The following is a 17,688-nucleotide window of genomic DNA, read 5'->3' on the forward strand; positions in this document are numbered from 1 at the left end:
ATCTGCTTCCGCGAGGAAGTTCTTTGTGTGTTTTACACCCCTGGCCAAATCTCTAAACGGGGGTTCCCTCGAATCCCTGCTAGTGGTAATCACCCACCGTCAATCACCTTCCTCAATGTTCAGACTAAAATCACTACAATCTTCAGAGCTACTCCAAGAGAGATGACCCATGTCATTTTCCTTCAAGCCACCCTTGCCATTTTCAGTTTGTACATATTTCCCCTTATCCCCAAGAATGTCCAGAGCATTGTTAGCACAAAGCCTTTTGCTAGGAGTAGATTGTGATCCAGCCACAAAGCTTCCCATAACCTGCCCCCTTCCTAGTTTTGTCCCCACCAGATGTTCCATCACCTCCAAATTGACTTGAACCAGAGTCCATTGTAGGTTTTTTTTAATGCTAGGAATGATTAGAGGGATCTCCAATCTGTTCACCAGTTCTCAAAAGATTAGAAGCATTCTCATCATGCACCTACCTCTCAAAAAAGAAGTCAAAGATTTTAATACCCAAAGATCTCTCAGCAACTGCAGGCACCTGGGTAACATCCCTGCAGGACAGCTTTTTGATTCTCAAAAAATCAGTTCTGAACCTATACTTTTCGTCAATTGCCATGACTTTACCAACTAGTCCACCCACTTTAGCAATGGTCTTGGTAGATCTCTGATCCACAGGAATACCTCTCACCCCAAACCAAGCTTGCTACAACTCTCCCTTTGCACATGCAGAAGAGGTCCAAGGTTCTACCATTATCTTGGCATCAACATTTCTCAAGCCCAAACTCTTGAACTTGCTATGCACCTAAACCATTTGAGCATCTAGGAAGTCGAAGGCAAATTTGTTCTCAGCAATGTATCTTGCAGTCCACCTCCATATTTTGCTGCTAAGGGTGTGTATAAGGGAAGAAAAGAACATTCAGGAATGTTCAGCTTAGATTTATACATCTGAACCCCAATTCTTACTTCAAAAGCAAAAAAAGGGGATCCCTTCACAACATACAAAATACAGAACCCTTACATGGTTGCTGTTGACTATCATTAAGTGCTAAATTTGACCGACAACTAGACTCAATAATAAAGGAAAACCATACGCGTTACTCGCATATTTGTATCACTAACCCAGTTCCATAGCTATTTTAGAGTTTACATGATTTCAGATGAGCAAGAGTAAAATAAGGTGAAAATACGACGAAGACGCCACGAAACTAAGCTTACAAGGAGGGCCCACCTAGCAGAGCAAACAGGGGGCACCACGGAAGATGCACAAGAGGATAAGGATAAGGGCCCATGTGTCAGCCTGCCAGTAAAGGATAAGACGAGGGGACACCAGGTGGGGTCGGCCGACCCCACAGGTCGACCGAACCTGGCTTGGTTCCCGTCCATGTGCATCTTGAGGAGGAGTAGCCCCTAAGCCACCTGATCACCTTCCATATGTGCGGATGGCGGGAACCGACCTCCACTATTATAAATAGGACCCCTCTCCCTCTCATTCAACACACACACACCCCATTTCACACCACTCTCTCAAGACTCTCTTGATCTTAGTGTAGGGTAGCGGAGCTAGGCTAGTTTTCCCTTAGCGAAGCAAGTTGTCCTCGGAGTCGTTGAGTGATCTTCGACTCTTGGTATGGCTTTGTATTCTATTTGTCAGTACTCTATTCATAATATAGAGCTTGATCATGATTGCTTTACTATTTTGATAGTTTATCAATACATGCTTCTGTTTATCATGAGTTGTGTGACGAGTATGGTTAGGCCAGATGATCCGGGTACGGATATTGGTTTGTTGTTCCTTTGGGATTGCTCTAGTGTTTTACTTATCCATCCAAAGGGTGGGCGACCCAAGGACGCTAGAGTAGTGACCTCATACACGAGCTTGGTGCTCGGGTATGCGGGATCCTTCATATATGCCCGTGCTCCATGGTATGACCGGGGTAGACGGCAGGAGGCGACAGCCCTGTCTATCTATCGTAATAGCTGTGTTGTGATTAGTGTATTCCCCGATGTTCGGGTACAGTGTAGGAGTTCATGAAAAGAGGTAACGGGACTGGATGTTCTCCAGTGCGGGACTTTCTCCCCGCTATCCCTATTTCCTGGCACCTGTAGCCCTAACCATATTCTAACATAACCTTTGCTTTGAAAGATACACTAGGACCCCTAACCTAGCCTAAGCTCCAGCTAACTTAACATAGAATAGTTTAGTTTAGTTTGTTCTTTTATTCTTTTCTTCCTTGGGTGTTAGTTGTGTGCTTGTGTCACATTACCCTGATTTATCTTCTTTATCACAACTTACCCCTGTTAGAGTATTTCCTATTACTTGAGGAATAATGTTACGATTAATGTTAAGTACAATACCTTTGCCACTGCCATCCTTTGGGAAAATATAAATAATGATACACTTACTTTCCGGGTGAAATGCTACAACGGTATATCTGTGCACTTAGGGATCCCATCTGTAATCATATAGATTATACCACGAGAGTGGCATTTCTTGGTGCAGTTGCTAGGGATGGGCTTAACACCCCCGTTCCTAGTGATTACGCTAAGGAAAGTCAACAAGCATTTCTGGCGCCATTGCTGGGAACTAACAACTCCTGGTGGCGACGTTAAGAAATGTCAACAGATGCCTATACATAACACAATTCTGATGCACGCAGCAAAAACATTAGGTCAATTTCTAGCAAAAAGCAATCATGTTCCATATATATACATGCATGCATGCGTTGCTTTATAAACATACTATGCAATCAAGTTACTGCGAGTTGACAAAATAAAGAGAATAGAGACATATGCCTTGGATAAGATCACTTGATCAATCATATATAGTAACAACTTGTGTTTTAGTCAAATGCATATATTCCTTGATTTAATAATCAAAATGTTATCTTTCGTATACATATAATTTATTAATCTCTTGGATCCAATTTTTTATGCTCAAACTACTATACTTTGTTTACTGTCTTTTATTTTCCAATCATGTTTGTTACCTATTGTGATTTGAGACGTATAAGGGAAGGATGGAAGGATGTGTACACTCAACTTTTTGATCCTTCAATGCATTGGAAGGATGCGTGCACTCAACTTTTTGATCCTTCAATGCATTGCAGTATTTGCATGACAGCTAATAGAGCAAACAAAGTAAGCTAGTGTTGATAAATGAATCGAAGAGAGGTTACACGATGAGCACCCACCTTTAGGGAAAACGATAGGTGTTAGCGGTGGTGGACACGTGTTAGATTATCATGGAACATGTGGCGGACATGGTGCTTGCATGGTGGTGGTTGGATGACAAATGTAGCCAATATGACAGCTGTATGCTTTGATGGTGGCATGAATGGCATTTGTCCTCAGAGGTAGCACTAAGACAGGGATGGTCTGCGGCAAAGATAAGTACAAAATTTGTTCGGTGACAGCTACCAGTCCATGGCAATAGTCGAGCCCTATAAGAGTAGCCAACTTGAGGTGGAAATGAGAACAGGAATTGCTAAGTGACCAACAATCCCGTATGAGAGTAATCTCTTCTAAATCGATGATGCTTTCCCCACCGCTTGTGGAGGAAGACACGGCTGCCAATAAGGTACTCACTAATGATGATCTTCTAGATCAGATCCTTCAATGCATCAGTGGCGGAGCTCTCGGTATGGCCAGGTATGGCCGCGGCCATACCATGTTTTACTGGTAGTACTTTGTTATATACCACAGGCAGCTTTCTATTTGTATATTTTTACTTCACTGCCACCGTCAATTGAGATTTGAAGCTTGATCGGTATAGCTCAGCCATAACTTAGCTTTGATTTGTCCTCCGCCTCTAAACGCATCCACTGCCCTTCTTGCCTTGTCTGTGCTGCACTCACCTCCAAGCGGTGGCTCCACAACGTCTCCGATGAGACCACCATCCGCCGCTTCCGTTCACGGATGTCATCCCACCTACTCGGGATCTACATCTCTATTGATGGCTTCTCCAACCCGAAGTTCGTGCCACTACCCGATGCTTCAAGGCCTGAGCTTGCAGCTGCACTCCGTCATGGTAACTTTAGTTTTGATGACATGGATTTTCCAATGCTGACTATTTGGGATTGCCGCAACGACCGTGTCCTCTATGGATTCAGTGATTCCTTTCATGTTGCCCTTGACCCTGTTGTGAGAGCGCCCTACGGTGCCCGAGAGAAGATACGGTCATGCTCCCTCCACAACCGTCCACAAACTGGCCCAATTATCCTCATGCTATGCTCCTTCCTGATGATGATGGTGATGACTCCTCATGTTATCGTCTCGACATCGGCAACACGGACCGGACAATCTACGCGAAGGTATTTGTCCTACGGGCTAGCACCTGGACCGTCCACTTCTCAACCTCTGCTGATCTCGCCAAGTCTCCACAGGAGATCCTGACGATGACTCTGCTCATGCGTGGCAAGATTTACATGATGACCATGGCAGGGTACATCCTTACACTGGATCTAGCCACACAAGATTCTCTATCATTGATCCCCCGAGAGGTGTGGAATTTGAGTACAACGGCAACCTTGTCCCTTGCCGAGGAGACAACTCTGTTCTCTACCTCTTCAATGTGAAGGGATACAAGCTTACTGTCTGGATTCAGAGGATGGATGACCACAACAGCGTTGCAAGCCGCCCTAGCGAGTGGCTACTCAGGGACACCATTTCCCTACTTGAGACATGCAGCCATCTCATGAAGCAGGGTGGGGAGCCGATAGATGGGCAGGAGCAGGAGGAGGGCTTTGTGTCAGTCGTGGGTGTCGGGGACAATGCTGAGTTTGTGTTCTTGGAGTTTGAAGAAACTGGTGTCATCGCGTACATGCATCTTAAGACTAGAAAGGTGAAGAAGGTATACCAGAGGCACCTAGACAACGATTTCGTTATAAGTGTTCTCCCATTCATGATGGTTTGTCCCATCATCTTCCCAGAACTAGGTGCAGATGGAGGTGAAGGATTGCAGCAAGAGTAGCCAACCCAGTATAATAATAAGGTCTTCATCACTGGGTGTTGCACCGTCCTCGAGTTTATATTTACTTTCTTTAATTTGAATAAGCTAGTTTATAGATTCAGGACGCAGAAATTGAGCCATGGGCATTGTGGGATTTCTGTTGTTCTGATCTATATGAAAAGCTTTGCTTTACTCTGTTGCTCCTTAAGATTTATTCAGCTGCATTAACAATTATGGTAATTATTCGTTTGCATTCCCTAATTGGTCCGATTCGTGCTCGATTTAGAGGCTACAATGTTATGATTATTGCACCTTCCATTTTGAAAGTTCATACGGGATTTAACAAAATTGCCTAAGTTTCATTTCTCAAGGTAAAATCCAACTATGTTTTACTGTGCTGGTCACTAAAGCTACACATTTACCAATCTACAGATCAGTTTTTCCTTTTCTTAAGTCTCGGTTGCAAATAGAGGAGATAACGGACAAGAGAACGAGCGTCATACTACTTGGCCCGGTAGTGACACGAAGACGTCACACCTGCACACCAGGCACGTCACGCCTGCACGCAGGCAGGGCTGCGACCCGGCGCTGCGCAGGCACTGCAGGAGCGCGGACCTCTGGAAGAGCGAGGTGCAGAAGACGGGGTAGATGCTGGCGTTGACGCAGACGACAAAGGCGAGGATGATGTGGGGCGTCCTCATGCCCCTGATGTGGACGAGCACGTAGACGAGGAAGCCGGTGCCGGTGCTGCTGACGCCCACCGTATTGATGAGCGCCAGTATCATCACACGTCAGGCCATGGCGGCGGCTTGGCTTGGGCCCGGGCTGGGATTGCTTAGCTCATTCCAGCCACCGTTTTGGTGGCGTTGTCTTTTCCAATCCGCCTCCACCACCCACCTCCATGCTAATCCGGTGACGTTAAGATCCCCTCGCCAAAACCGTTCGTGCCGCCCTCACAACCTGCCTCCATCGTTGGGCTTCCCTACCCCTCCCCAGTTACCTTTCCCCCACCACTTCTAAGGTATCCGGTAGCCACAGGATATCGGTAACCTCCCAACTAGAACTCCGGCTGCTCAACCGCGAGCCGCTGCTGCCTCAACAAGAAAGATGAACAAGAGCACGACAGTGGCTTTCTGCAACACCGCACATCCCACCCTCGCGTGCCAATTCCGCCTTCATCCCTACCAAACGCCTCCCAATTAAATGATCCAATTTTTCCTTTTCTCGAGGAGACCAACCTAAATTATACCACCTTAGAAATAGCTCAGGTAATCAGGTTGGTCATATGCACACGTGTAATTAGCTGGCCAGCTCATATTTAGGCACCGTTGAACTTTAAGTCCATGAACAACCTATTTTTATGATTACCACGTTATTTTACACGACGCACAAAATTGTCAATGTATTAGGAATATAAATATGCAAATAAAATATATTTTTTAAAAAATATGAGATTGAACATTTCAATATATAGAGAAACACTTGAATGCATTTCAATATATAGAGAAACACTTGAATTTTTTATTAAATGATAAATTTAATCGAACAATCAAAAAAATACATCATGAAACACCTTAGAAATACTACTTTTTCAATAATCCAGAAAAGGGTATGAAATATGAATACTATGGAGAGCCTCCCGCGTGTGCTGTGCGGATGCTGAGTATTTCCGGACATCTTGATGTTGGGTTGGTATGGCAATGACAGGGAGCCAGCAGAGATTAGGAATGTGTAGTTACAATAGTTAGGTCGGGGGCGAAATGGCACTCAAATCTTTGGAAGAAACGTATCACCCCGACGGGTGCTTATCATTTTTTACTTTGCGATGTGCCTATACATAACAGAAACAATAATCATCTGTACATTTCACAAATCACCATATAGACTATAGTACATACAATGCCAATTTATGGCTCTAGAGTCCAGACCGCTAAAAGAATTGACAAGATGAAGAACGTCATACTACTTGGTCCGGTAGCAGTGCGAAGACGTTGCACCGGCAGACGGGGCATGTCCAGTGGTCGCGCAACCACAGGTCGATGCATTCCTGGTGGAACATGTGCAGGCACGCCGGCAGCCGCTTCACCATCTCCCCCTTGTCCACTTTGCCAAGGCAAACCGTGCAGTCCGGCGCGTCGTCGTCCGGGTGCTCGTACGCCGGGATGGTGGCGGCGGCGGCTCCCACCAGCGCTCCGCCGCGCACGGGCAGCTCCCGGGGGAGCACGCTGATGGTATAAGCACGATGGCCCTGCGCCGCGAGCTGCGGCAAGGCGTCGTCGTCGCTCCTCCGGTGACGCCGCCGTGCGCACCGCGATGGCAAGCGGAGCTGCCAGATGGCAGCGCTGAGCGGCGGCTCCAGGCACCGCCCCAGCGCGGACCACGGGAAGAGCGCGACGCAGAAGGCCGGGTAGATTCTCGCGTTGACGCCGAGCCAGAGGACGAGGAAGACGGAGACCCAGGCGATGCCGCCCGCGCTGTGCGGCGTCTGCGCGAGCTTGACGAGCGCGAAGACGAGTAAGGCCGTGCCGCCGACACACACTGTGTTGGCGATGGCCAGCCCGTACACGCGGGAGAAGCAGTCCATGGCGAGCACGGCCGGCGCGGCTGGCCCGATGATTCACAGCTCGCCCAGCTGGTCACGATCGCCGGCGTCTGGGCATGATAAGACGATAGGATTAGGGCTCGTAAAATTCACAGAAATTCCTGGGGAATTTGCGATGTCGTTGCTGATTTGGGCTCGCGAAATGGCAACGGAGACATGCATATGGTAGAAGGAGCCGGCCGCGTGTTTTCTATGGGGCAGGAACGCTGTCGCAAGCGACAGGTCGTATCATATCGGGCATGTACAAGTTATTCTCCTCCATCGAAAGCAACAAATCGTAAAGCCAGCGGAGCAAAACAGGCGATGGTGTATTGTATTCTGGCTAGGGCCGCTGATCTCGTGTCTGTCTGTCAAGTGGTACTGAGATTGTGATGTGTTGGTATCCAAAATCACTCTGAAAAAAATCGCTATTGTCACATTACAAGGAGAACATACAGACTTGCACTACTGCAAGGAGCTCAGGACAATTCTCGTGACACTTTGTCAGGATGTCTGACATTGTTACAATCAGAATTTGAAGGAAAGATCCCGGAAACCTCCTCATTCCTCAACTCATTTTCCGGACTCGGATTAAATTTCTACATATATAAACAGGCTAATAATGTCCGTTCTTTTGCTTCGCTTGTTTTTGTTCGTGCTTAGGATGAGTTCTGTGATTCGTGATGTAGCCTTCCTCCTTTTTCTGATTTAGAATTCAGATGACCCTTCACAACTGCCTCTTCAACATAGTTTGGGGATGTTTGGTTGGTCGTCACAATTTGCCATTTCTTATATTGATTCCTTATCTTTTACTTCATTGGCAAATTCACATATACTGAATCCTTATCTATTAAATACTCCCTTCGTACTAAAAAATAAGGTATTTTAGTTGTCCAAAATCAAACTGTTCTATGTTTGACCAAATTTGCAGAGGAGAAGTTTTCCCATATTCTATATTATTCCACAATATTTTGAAGCCAATTGATGTACACAACGCTGTTTTTTTTGCGTCAACAGATCCATCTACATGCTCAATCATTGGTCGCATCTAATAACATCGCAGGTACGCCATTTCTATAATATTTTTTCTCCATACTATATTATTGGAGTCATATATATAAACTTTATTGCTTGAATTGTTTTTCGTATGAGTTTATTTTCTACTCGAGTCTCTTCTCTCAAGTCCTAGCCGGCCCCCCAGAAGTTGGTTTTGCTGTGGACCGCGCGCGGCCCTCATAGCAGTCGACGCGCTGGTGGACTGCACGTAGGTGAACCCCACAGCAAGTCAGCCCATTATTTATTCCTTCGGTCCTTCCGGCTTCTCTTTACTTCGTTCCTTTCCCTTTCTTCCCCTTTCTTTCTTCCCCTTTCTCTTTTCTCCAAGCAGATGCAGCTCTACAATTGTTCTAGCAGGAGCGGAGGTAGCGATGGAGCATGGGGCCAGCACAGTGGAGCTCGTGAAGGCGTCGTCTCTGGTCGTTGAGCGGTGGAACTCCGATCCGCGAGCTTCACCTCCAGGAAAACGGCGGCTGCCTGGTGCGGCAAGTGTTGCCTGTAGCCCCGGCGAGCTGCGCTGGACCGAATCGCCACAAGTGAGCACCGCGACAGTACTCGGCAAGCTCTGCACAGTGCCACTATTTTTTTCCTTTTGAAATTTTGTTCGTAATTTTTTATTACAAAATTTTGCTGCCAAATTTCTCTCTTTCCCAATTTTTCCTCCAGTTTTTTATTGCAACTTTTTTGTTCTTAACTTTATTCTTGATTTTTAGTTTCTTGATTTTTAGTTTCTTGATTTTATGTTTCTAAATTTTTTTGTTAGAAATTTTGTTTCTTTTTTTCAAAGACTAGTTAATTTTTTCACAAGTTTATATTCTTTTTGGTTTACCAGTTTTTAAAAAATATTTTTAATTTTTTTGTTAATTTCAAACATAAATCTGTAAAAAAAATTTGTGTTGCCGATTTTTATATGCCAACATTTTTCTAAAAAGAATTAAGCAATAAATATTTTTTCACGCTGTAAAGTTTCTCCATGTATAACTTTTTTGAAAAGCGAATTAGGAATTTGAAAAAAAAAATTGATATATATCTACCAAATTTTTATTTATAAAAAGTTTTACTTTTAATTTTTTATTTATGCGCAGAGTTCCAATTTTACTTTTATTTTCACTTCCCCACCTAAATTTTACACCCAATTTTTCTAGATCCCAAAAGAAATTGTAGGTGCCTAAAAGGAAAAAAACGTAAGGCAGGTGTCAGCATGGAATTTTGTGGTGGGTGGCGGGTAAAATTCTAATCGCGGCTCATGCGCTTGTTATTTACTATTTCCGTAAAGAGAATACGTGGGAATCTACAAACTAATTGGGAGAAATCGCAGGTTGTCTGAAATCGACCGTGTGGATGGAAACTAGCGGGCGACCGTAAACTAGAATTGCCCCCTAGCCCCTCCAATGGTTAAATCCTGGCTCCGCCCCTGTCCTACATACCATACTTTTTAGTGCATCTGATGCCTTAAGGAGAAACAAATTAGAGCAAAGTTGTTCATAATTCAGAACAACACCAAAATCTCACAATGCCCACCCAGGGCTCCATTTCTACTTCCTGAATCTATACTCCAGCTTGTTATGTTTAAAGCAAGTAAACAAAACTCGAGAACAGCACAACGTCCAATGACACAACTTATTCGACTTGGGGTGGCTACTTTTGGCGCAGTCCTTCATCTTCATACCTCTGGTAAGACGGCAGGCCAGACCATCATGAATGGGAGAACACGTATACCAAAATCGTTGTACGGGTGCCTCTGGTATACCTTCTTCACCTTCTTGCTCTCGAGATGCATGTACATGATGACCCCAGTGGCTTCCAACTCCAAGAACACGAACTCGGCGTTGTCCCCGACGCCAACAATGGACACAAAGGCCTCACGCCTGTCCTCCAGCTGCCACCCTTCCTCCGCGAGATGGCCACATGTCTCGAGCAGGGAAATGGTGTCCCTGAGTATCCACTTGCTTCTATCGCCACCATGGTCATTCATCCTCTGGAGCCAGATGGTAAGCTCGTCCCCACTGACATGGAAAAGGTAGAGAGTGGAGTCGTCTCCCCGGCAAGGAGCAAAGGTTGCTCGAGTACTTGAATCGCACACCTTCTGGGAGATCGATGACTGAGAATTTCGCGGTGGCCAGGTCTAGGGCGAGGATGTATCCTGCCGTGGTAAACATGTATACCGTGCCACGCATGAGCAGAGTCATCTTGAGGATGTGCACCGGCAGCCTAGCGAGATGAGCCGAGGCGGAGCAGTGGATGCTCCAGGAGCCAGCCCGCAGGACAAACACCTTCGCATAGATCACCCTCTGGTCCCTCTGGTCAATGTCAACCCGATAGCACGAGGATGAGTCATCGTCGTCGTCAGGGAGGAGCATGGCGTGAGGGGGGCAGATGGTGCATGGCAGCCGTGGGAGCACGACCCTATATTCTCTAGGGTGCCGCAGCGGGGTCTGCACGGCAGGGCCAAGGGGAAGCTCGAAGGACGGACCGAATCCGTAGAGCACACGCTCGTCGCGACAATCCCAGACACTCAGTGTGGAGGCATCCAGGTCCTCGAAACCAAACTTGCCATGGCGGAGTGCAGGTTCGAGCTCCGGGCACGAGGCGGCGGCGTCGGGCAGCGGCACAAACTCCGGGCGCGAGAAGCCATCGCACAGGACGTAGATGCCGAGCAGGTGGGGTGAGTGCCCGGAGCGGAAGCCGCGGATGGTGGCCCGGTTTGAGGCGTTGCGGAGCCAGCGCTTGCTAGCGAGCGCGGCGCGGACGTAGCAGGCAGGGCTGTGGAGACGGGGGAGGATCTCTCCTAGCAGGGCGTCGTTGGTGAGGACCATTGAGACAGAGCTGTCATCCTCGGCAATCGGTGGGGAGAGCATCGCTACTTTGGAATGAAGAGATCACTCCAACATGGGGCTACTGGTTGCTCAGTGGTTGTTGTTATTTATTTCCACCCGAGGTTGCTAATCTTATAGTGCCCGGCGGCTCTTATGGTAGGATGGTGGATATCCCCGAAATAAATTATGTGGGTAGATTTGGCGCAGGTTAGGACCAGATAAGCAGTATCCGACACCACATAACTTATAGCTATCACCATAAATAATAAATGGTAGATAATCTGCACTAGAGAACATCACCACCTAAGCTCCATGCCTAACGCCACATATTCCACAACAATAATGGTTGCATATCCGCATCACGACACTCTAGAAGCATTCTCTCGCGGAATGGTTTCCATAAATAAATTGTTACACAATTGTCCCCCATAGTACCACTGCCTAAGTTGGTTTAATATAGACCTGGTTATTTATCGGATTGGGTAGGTTCGGATCAGATCAAGAAAATATAGACTAGGTTGGATCAAGTCCGTTTTTCATGTACAATTTTTTGGGTTAGGTTAGATTTTTATAAAGAGTTGCGAATTTCGGGCCCAACCGAGCTCACATATTGGTCGGATTGGGTTTTTCTGAACGGGTCAGATTTATCAAGTTGAGTGGTACAAGATCAGATCAGATATACTCCAATACCAACTGTTCTACGATGTTCTCATACACATCGCATCTAGTCTCAAGGCATCTTTCCTCATATAAATCTCCTCCTACCACAACAAATTAGACATGATTGGAGACATCAACGGCGTTGTGAATCTCGTTGTGGAAAATAGATTTTTTGCATCACGAAAAGAAGATCAAAAGAGCCAAGAACGTGTTTGTTTTTTTAACAAGAGGGCCAAGAACGCGTTGCACACTAGTTGCAGTCGCAGGAGGAATTTCGATATTTGACATTCAATACGCAGGCTTCACCTCTTTTGACATTAAATTTGCAGGCCTTTCAAAATATGACATCAGCTGTTTTTGGTGCTACTAAATTATGGCAGCTTTATGAGGTTCTCCAGGCAGCTAGAATCCATCTCCCCGAGGAAATTCCTTTTGAGATCAATGATGTTCATGCAAGATATCCGAACCCTTGTCCATAAAATTCTTAGTAGGGATCATTTTTGTTTGCTGATTGCAAATGTCAGTATGATTAGGAACTTAGGATGGAGCAATTTTGTTAGAGCTGAGTTAGCCATCTACTTATCATATTCGTTCTCTCTAGCTTCGTCAATGTTGGCATGGATTGTCAAAGACATGAAATAAATTTTGTTATTTTCATATTACAATCCCTAGTCTAATTTTCCTTCTGTCCACCACTCTGAATGTTGATTCGAACATTCATCTTTTTGGAAGCACATAAAATGTGCTAGTGCATCACCGATGGGTGACAGGAATACTATCAGTATTTAGGAAAGAAAAAACTCTATTGACCTGTACACTCACAAAATGATGATATTTTCATGCTACTGTATTTTACAACAATAATGTTTCATTTTTCTTTAAAAAATAATTTCGATGACCTAGCTTCCCTAAACATATCTTTATCTGATTTTTTATATTCAATATTGCTTGGATCCAATAGTGGACCTAAAATGATAACACCCACAGAATCAAACCTCTGCCTTGTCCATATGGTTGTCGGAATCTTGGCGATTTCTTGTGTCAATAGGGTGTCATTTTGCTAGTGCAGCCGTCCAGTTGCACCTCGACGCCTGCACTGCCGTTAGAAGCAACACAATGGAAGAGGTGAATTAGGAGGGTATTCTTTCTTCTTTTTGCCCAGTTGGGAAGTATTATTAAGATGTAAGGGGAAAAACATCATACAGATGGTTTACCACAATTCAAGGGGTTCAAATCCTCCGTTGTACTAGCAATATGTGTCAAGCCATACGTTCTTTCCATCATTGTCTCTCTTTAAAGTAGTGATATAGTCCCTGCATCCTTAAAAAATGTCATTCTAGCTTTATCCTATATCAAATTATTTTAAGTTTGACTAAACTTATTAAAAAAGTATCAATATTTGTCATACATACCAAGATACCAAATACACATTATTAGATTCATCATGATATACAATTTCATATTGTACCTATTTGGTTGCCATAATGTTGATATCCTTTCTTCATAAACTCAGGTTAAACTTAAGGTAATTTAACATTAGATAAAACTAGAATGGCACTCTAGATATAGACACTAGAAATTTGCTACTGTAGACCATTCATTTCACTGGATGCTCATTTGCTCTCATGACCCGAGTGACTGGATTGCAGTTGAGCGGGATTGTCGTTCGCACTGCAGAGGACCATTCATTGCATCTCTAATGCAGAGGGACAATCAGACTGATAATACTGTTTATGAACAAACTTCTGTTTCAGCAAAAAATCGTTGCAGGATTGAGCAAAATCGACGATCTTAGTCTCCACATGACATGACCTTCCCTAAGTAGGATCACACCGGCGGCGCATCATCCGGTGGATCCGCTGCCGCCGTGAGCTTCACACCAACTTGCTGCAGCGAGACTTGGCACCGGCACAGGGGGCACGTCGCGTGCGAGTGCAGCCACATGTCGATGCACTCCACGTGGAACAAGTGCCGGCAAGCCGGCAGCTGCCGCACCATCTCGCCGGCCTCGACGTCCTCCAGGCACACGGCGCACAGGGCGCACCTCCCGGACTTGCTGCCGTCGCCGCCCTCCGCGCCACACGTGCCAGGCCGCGCGTAGGCGAACGCCGGCAGCGCGTCGATCGCCGCGTCCACCAGCCCGCACGCCGCCCTCGCGCGCGCCGGCGCCACGGTCGTCGGCAGCGCGGGACCCGCCCCGCCGCTGCCCGCGCAGCACCGGGAGACGCAGCCGGCGGCGACGAACACGACCGCGGCCGCGCCGGCGAGCGCGCCCGCCTTGGCGAGGCTGACCGTGGCGGCGAGGACGGTGAACAGGAGCAGCGACGCGGTGGCGACGACGATGCCGTAGCAGGCGAGGGAGCCGTCATCGGGGTGGGGGCTCGGCGGCGGCGGCCGTCGGCGGTGCAGGAGGCTGAGCATCCGTAATCGCGAACGTGAAGCCACCCAGATTTAAGGAACGTGTCGCGACACGAGGTAGCCATGGCGTGGCGTCGTGGCGGCAACAAATAGGCGGCTGGTGCTCTGACTCCGCGGCGCTCCAGCCACGCTCGGTTTCCAGTCCCCAGCGGCGAGCGCTGCAGGTATGGGCACCAGGTATTGGCGAGATTGGTGTTGGTGGCCGCTGTTTTGGTGGTTTGATTCTAGTTTTGGTTTTGATTTCGAGAGCTTTAAGTTAATCTCTTTTTTTTTGCCAATATCTTAACTAGACACATTAGTCAATGGCTCATTGATTAGTGAGTGATTAGGTCAGTCTCAGTAGAGTTTTATAAGGATTTTATAGGTGTTAAATTTTATGTCACATCAACAAAATTGTTGGGAAAGCTCATCACTTTATCTAAGAAGCCGTGGAATCACAGACAGGCAAATCATTTAAAAAATATGGGAGGATAATCCGCGTCCCTACAACGACCAGAATCTGAGAATCAGTCTCCAGAATAATGTTCTGCATTCCCTGGGACGTTGTTGCTTGAAGTGATGCAATGCAAGCATGCGCTTATCGCTTACCACCGCCAGCCGTCCATGTACTATAGTAACCAAATATGTGTCATGCAGGTAAAACTCATTTCACATGTTATGAAATTTTCCCTCCTCTCTTCTCACACGAACTCTCCAACGTCAACAATTTGAGCAAATTCCATGTATGTCATTGGGAAATGTAACAGGTCCATTATGTCTCATTGAAAATTAGCACATCCCCTCTATGCCATCCTTTATAATTTTCCATCCCATATATGCCACAAACCGGCAAAATCAAAGATTAACAGCATCAAACTTTGCCTACTGGGACGTTTTTACCCCTGAGTCAAGAAGCAGCAGCATCGATTAAAAAAAAGGCCCAACCGGGCCGGCACCCCATCCCTCCCGCGACCCCATCCCCGAACCCTAGATCGGGCTCTGCCCTGCTGCGCCTCCCGCCCTCCCGCCACCCTGCTACGCCTCGTGCGGCCTGCCTCCCTCCAGCGCCATGGTTCCAGAGCCCGCCTCCCACCTGCGAAATCGGGTTCAGCATCGCCCCCTGACCCGCCTGCGAAATCGGCTACCTGCCGCCCCTGCTGTGGCCCCGCGCGGCGTGCACGCCCCACTGCGGGCCCACTCACCTAGAGCTCGAGCGCTGGGTGCCTAGTCAGGCGAGGGGGCCACACGCGCCTAGGCCGGGTATAACTGCAAGGGATATGGTCATCGCTGGTATAACTGCAAGGATGGTGATCCTAATGACATAGTAGCTCTTGTAATTGAAAAATGTGCATTACAATATTTAGCCATTACTGCATCTGTTATATATAATTGCTTGTTTTTAACATTCTTTCATTGTTGTTCATGATATTGTTCATGACATATATAATTTGCTCTTGAACCTAAGGAGTTCACCAAAAAGAAAGAAAAAAATTATTGAACCATCAAGTGAGAGCAGCATTGTACCTATTGGCCCAACCCAAAAAACAATGCAATTTCGTCTTAGGTTAGAATCTGTGCACTTATATTTTGCTTTAGTTTTCTGAAAAATTTCATCAATTCCTGATTACACATTTGTATGACAGCCAAAGTGGCTCAGTAACCTTAGGTTCTGGACACTCTCCCAGGTACATGTGCAGTACTTATTACAACACTGTTTACATTATATCACAATCATACTTTGTCCTCATGTATGAAACTTATGTGCAGGTCTGGAAGTGGCTCAAACCAGTTAGAGCAACTTTCCATTGAGTACCCTATACTAACTACACGTGGGAGCACACCTCCACCTGCTACCTCCAAGCCTACAAAAGAGAAAAAAGGCTAAAGGGAAGACAAAGACAATAAGGAAAGAACAAGAAGAAACAAGTTCCAGTGCCTCGTAATAATCCAGCGATGGATGCTAGAAGCAAGACAACCCCCCACAAGCATAGCCCTGCCTCACATACTAGAAGCAAAAGAAAGTTTCACTGCCAGATCTGAATGTCTAGTTGATGCCATTCATTATGTATGGCTGCAAGTTGATGTCTTGTGTTTTGCTTGGTATTTGTGAAACCTAGTTTATGTAATGTTATTTTGCTTGAACCTCGTGAGGTTGTTGCTGGTGCTTTTAGCATGTGTGGACAATACTGGTAGTTGCAATGTTGCATGTTTTGGACATCAAAAATTAGTTGTATGAACAACACTGGCAGCTTGCAATGAATTTTATATATTTAACATTTCTCTGTATGAGTTGTTCGGCTATTATGTTGTTTCATTTGGTCATTATATAATGTTTAGCTAGCATATTGTTTGGTCATTGTATATTGTTCTTCACTCTAATGGCATGGAAGGGATGGATGCCACAGTTATACTTTATTCCAACCAGCGGTAGAATTGTCTTTTCTCCTCACCCTTTAACAGCTCAGTTATGAAATCTGACGGTAGTGGCACATAGTAGATGAGAAATTATAAAGAATGGCATAGAAAGGATGTACTAATTTTTAATGACATATAAGGATTACATTTTTCAATAGCATATAGGGAATTTGCTCTTCCATAAAACAAAGAAAGTTATGTAATAGCCCGCGCCACGCTTAAATAGGTTAGACCAACGGCATGTAATGCTCCACGACACATCTGTCAGGCGAGGTGGGACTAAAACTACAGGTGAAGCATCAGGCGAGCAGCAAGTCCACCTCACCTGGCCCGGCCGATGTTCATTGGCACTTTGCATGCCACATGGTTTCGTCAGGTTCTTTGCAAAGTCACAATAATATACTCAGTCCATTTAAAAAAAAACAATAAACTCATTTTTCTTATGCAAGGGCAATATACTCCTTAGTGACGGGTACGTAGGAAGTCTGCCATTTTTCTTCGGCCCGTCACTTTTGAGTAGTCATCAATAACGCAATAAAGATGATGGACATAATATTCGTCATCTTAGGGAGATGATGCCCGTCACTATAGGACTTTTTTACATAGTGACTAGCTGTATTTTGGCACAACTACTTGCAAACAAGATTGTAATACGCAAGTTAATAATCACAAATTTTATCTACTATTCCCTGCTGTCATTTTAGTTTTATTTATTCTAAGTCAAATATCTCTAACTTTAATGATATAATAATTATAATTTTTTGCATGTCAATTATATTCATTAACATTATAAGTTTTGTGGTATATTTAATAAATCTAAT

General features: G+C 45.7%; 2 protein-coding genes and 2 pseudogenes across 2 annotated transcripts; 1 reads left to right on the forward strand and 3 right to left on the reverse strand.

The window, feature by feature from the left end:
- Nucleotides 1-3,457: 3,457 nt before the first annotated feature.
- LOC120655262 lies at nucleotides 3,458-5,203 on the forward strand (annotated as a pseudogene).
- A 1,582-nt stretch (nucleotides 5,204-6,785) lies between these two features.
- Nucleotides 6,786-7,721, reverse strand: LOC120653970 (E3 ubiquitin-protein ligase EL5-like). Its single transcript, XM_039931611.1, has one exon. It carries the CDS (start codon nucleotides 7,524-7,526, stop codon nucleotides 6,900-6,902), a length of 627 nt encoding a protein of 208 aa, XP_039787545.1. The 5' UTR covers nucleotides 7,527-7,721; the 3' UTR covers nucleotides 6,786-6,899.
- Nucleotides 7,722-10,242: 2,521 nt separating this feature from the next.
- On the reverse strand, nucleotides 10,243-11,437 carry LOC120653333 (annotated as a pseudogene).
- Nucleotides 11,438-13,714: 2,277 nt separating this feature from the next.
- LOC120655263 (RING-H2 finger protein ATL39-like) lies at nucleotides 13,715-14,650 on the reverse strand. The gene has a single exon (XM_039933013.1). The coding sequence runs from the start codon at nucleotides 14,474-14,476 to the stop codon at nucleotides 13,883-13,885; it is 594 nt and encodes a 197-aa protein (XP_039788947.1). The 5' UTR covers nucleotides 14,477-14,650; the 3' UTR covers nucleotides 13,715-13,882.
- Nucleotides 14,651-17,688: the final 3,038 nt, after the last annotated feature.

Source organism: Panicum virgatum, chromosome 1N (genome assembly GCF_016808335.1).
Source record: "Panicum virgatum strain AP13 chromosome 1N, P.virgatum_v5, whole genome shotgun sequence".
Taxonomy (NCBI): Eukaryota; Viridiplantae; Streptophyta; class Magnoliopsida; order Poales; family Poaceae; genus Panicum; species Panicum virgatum.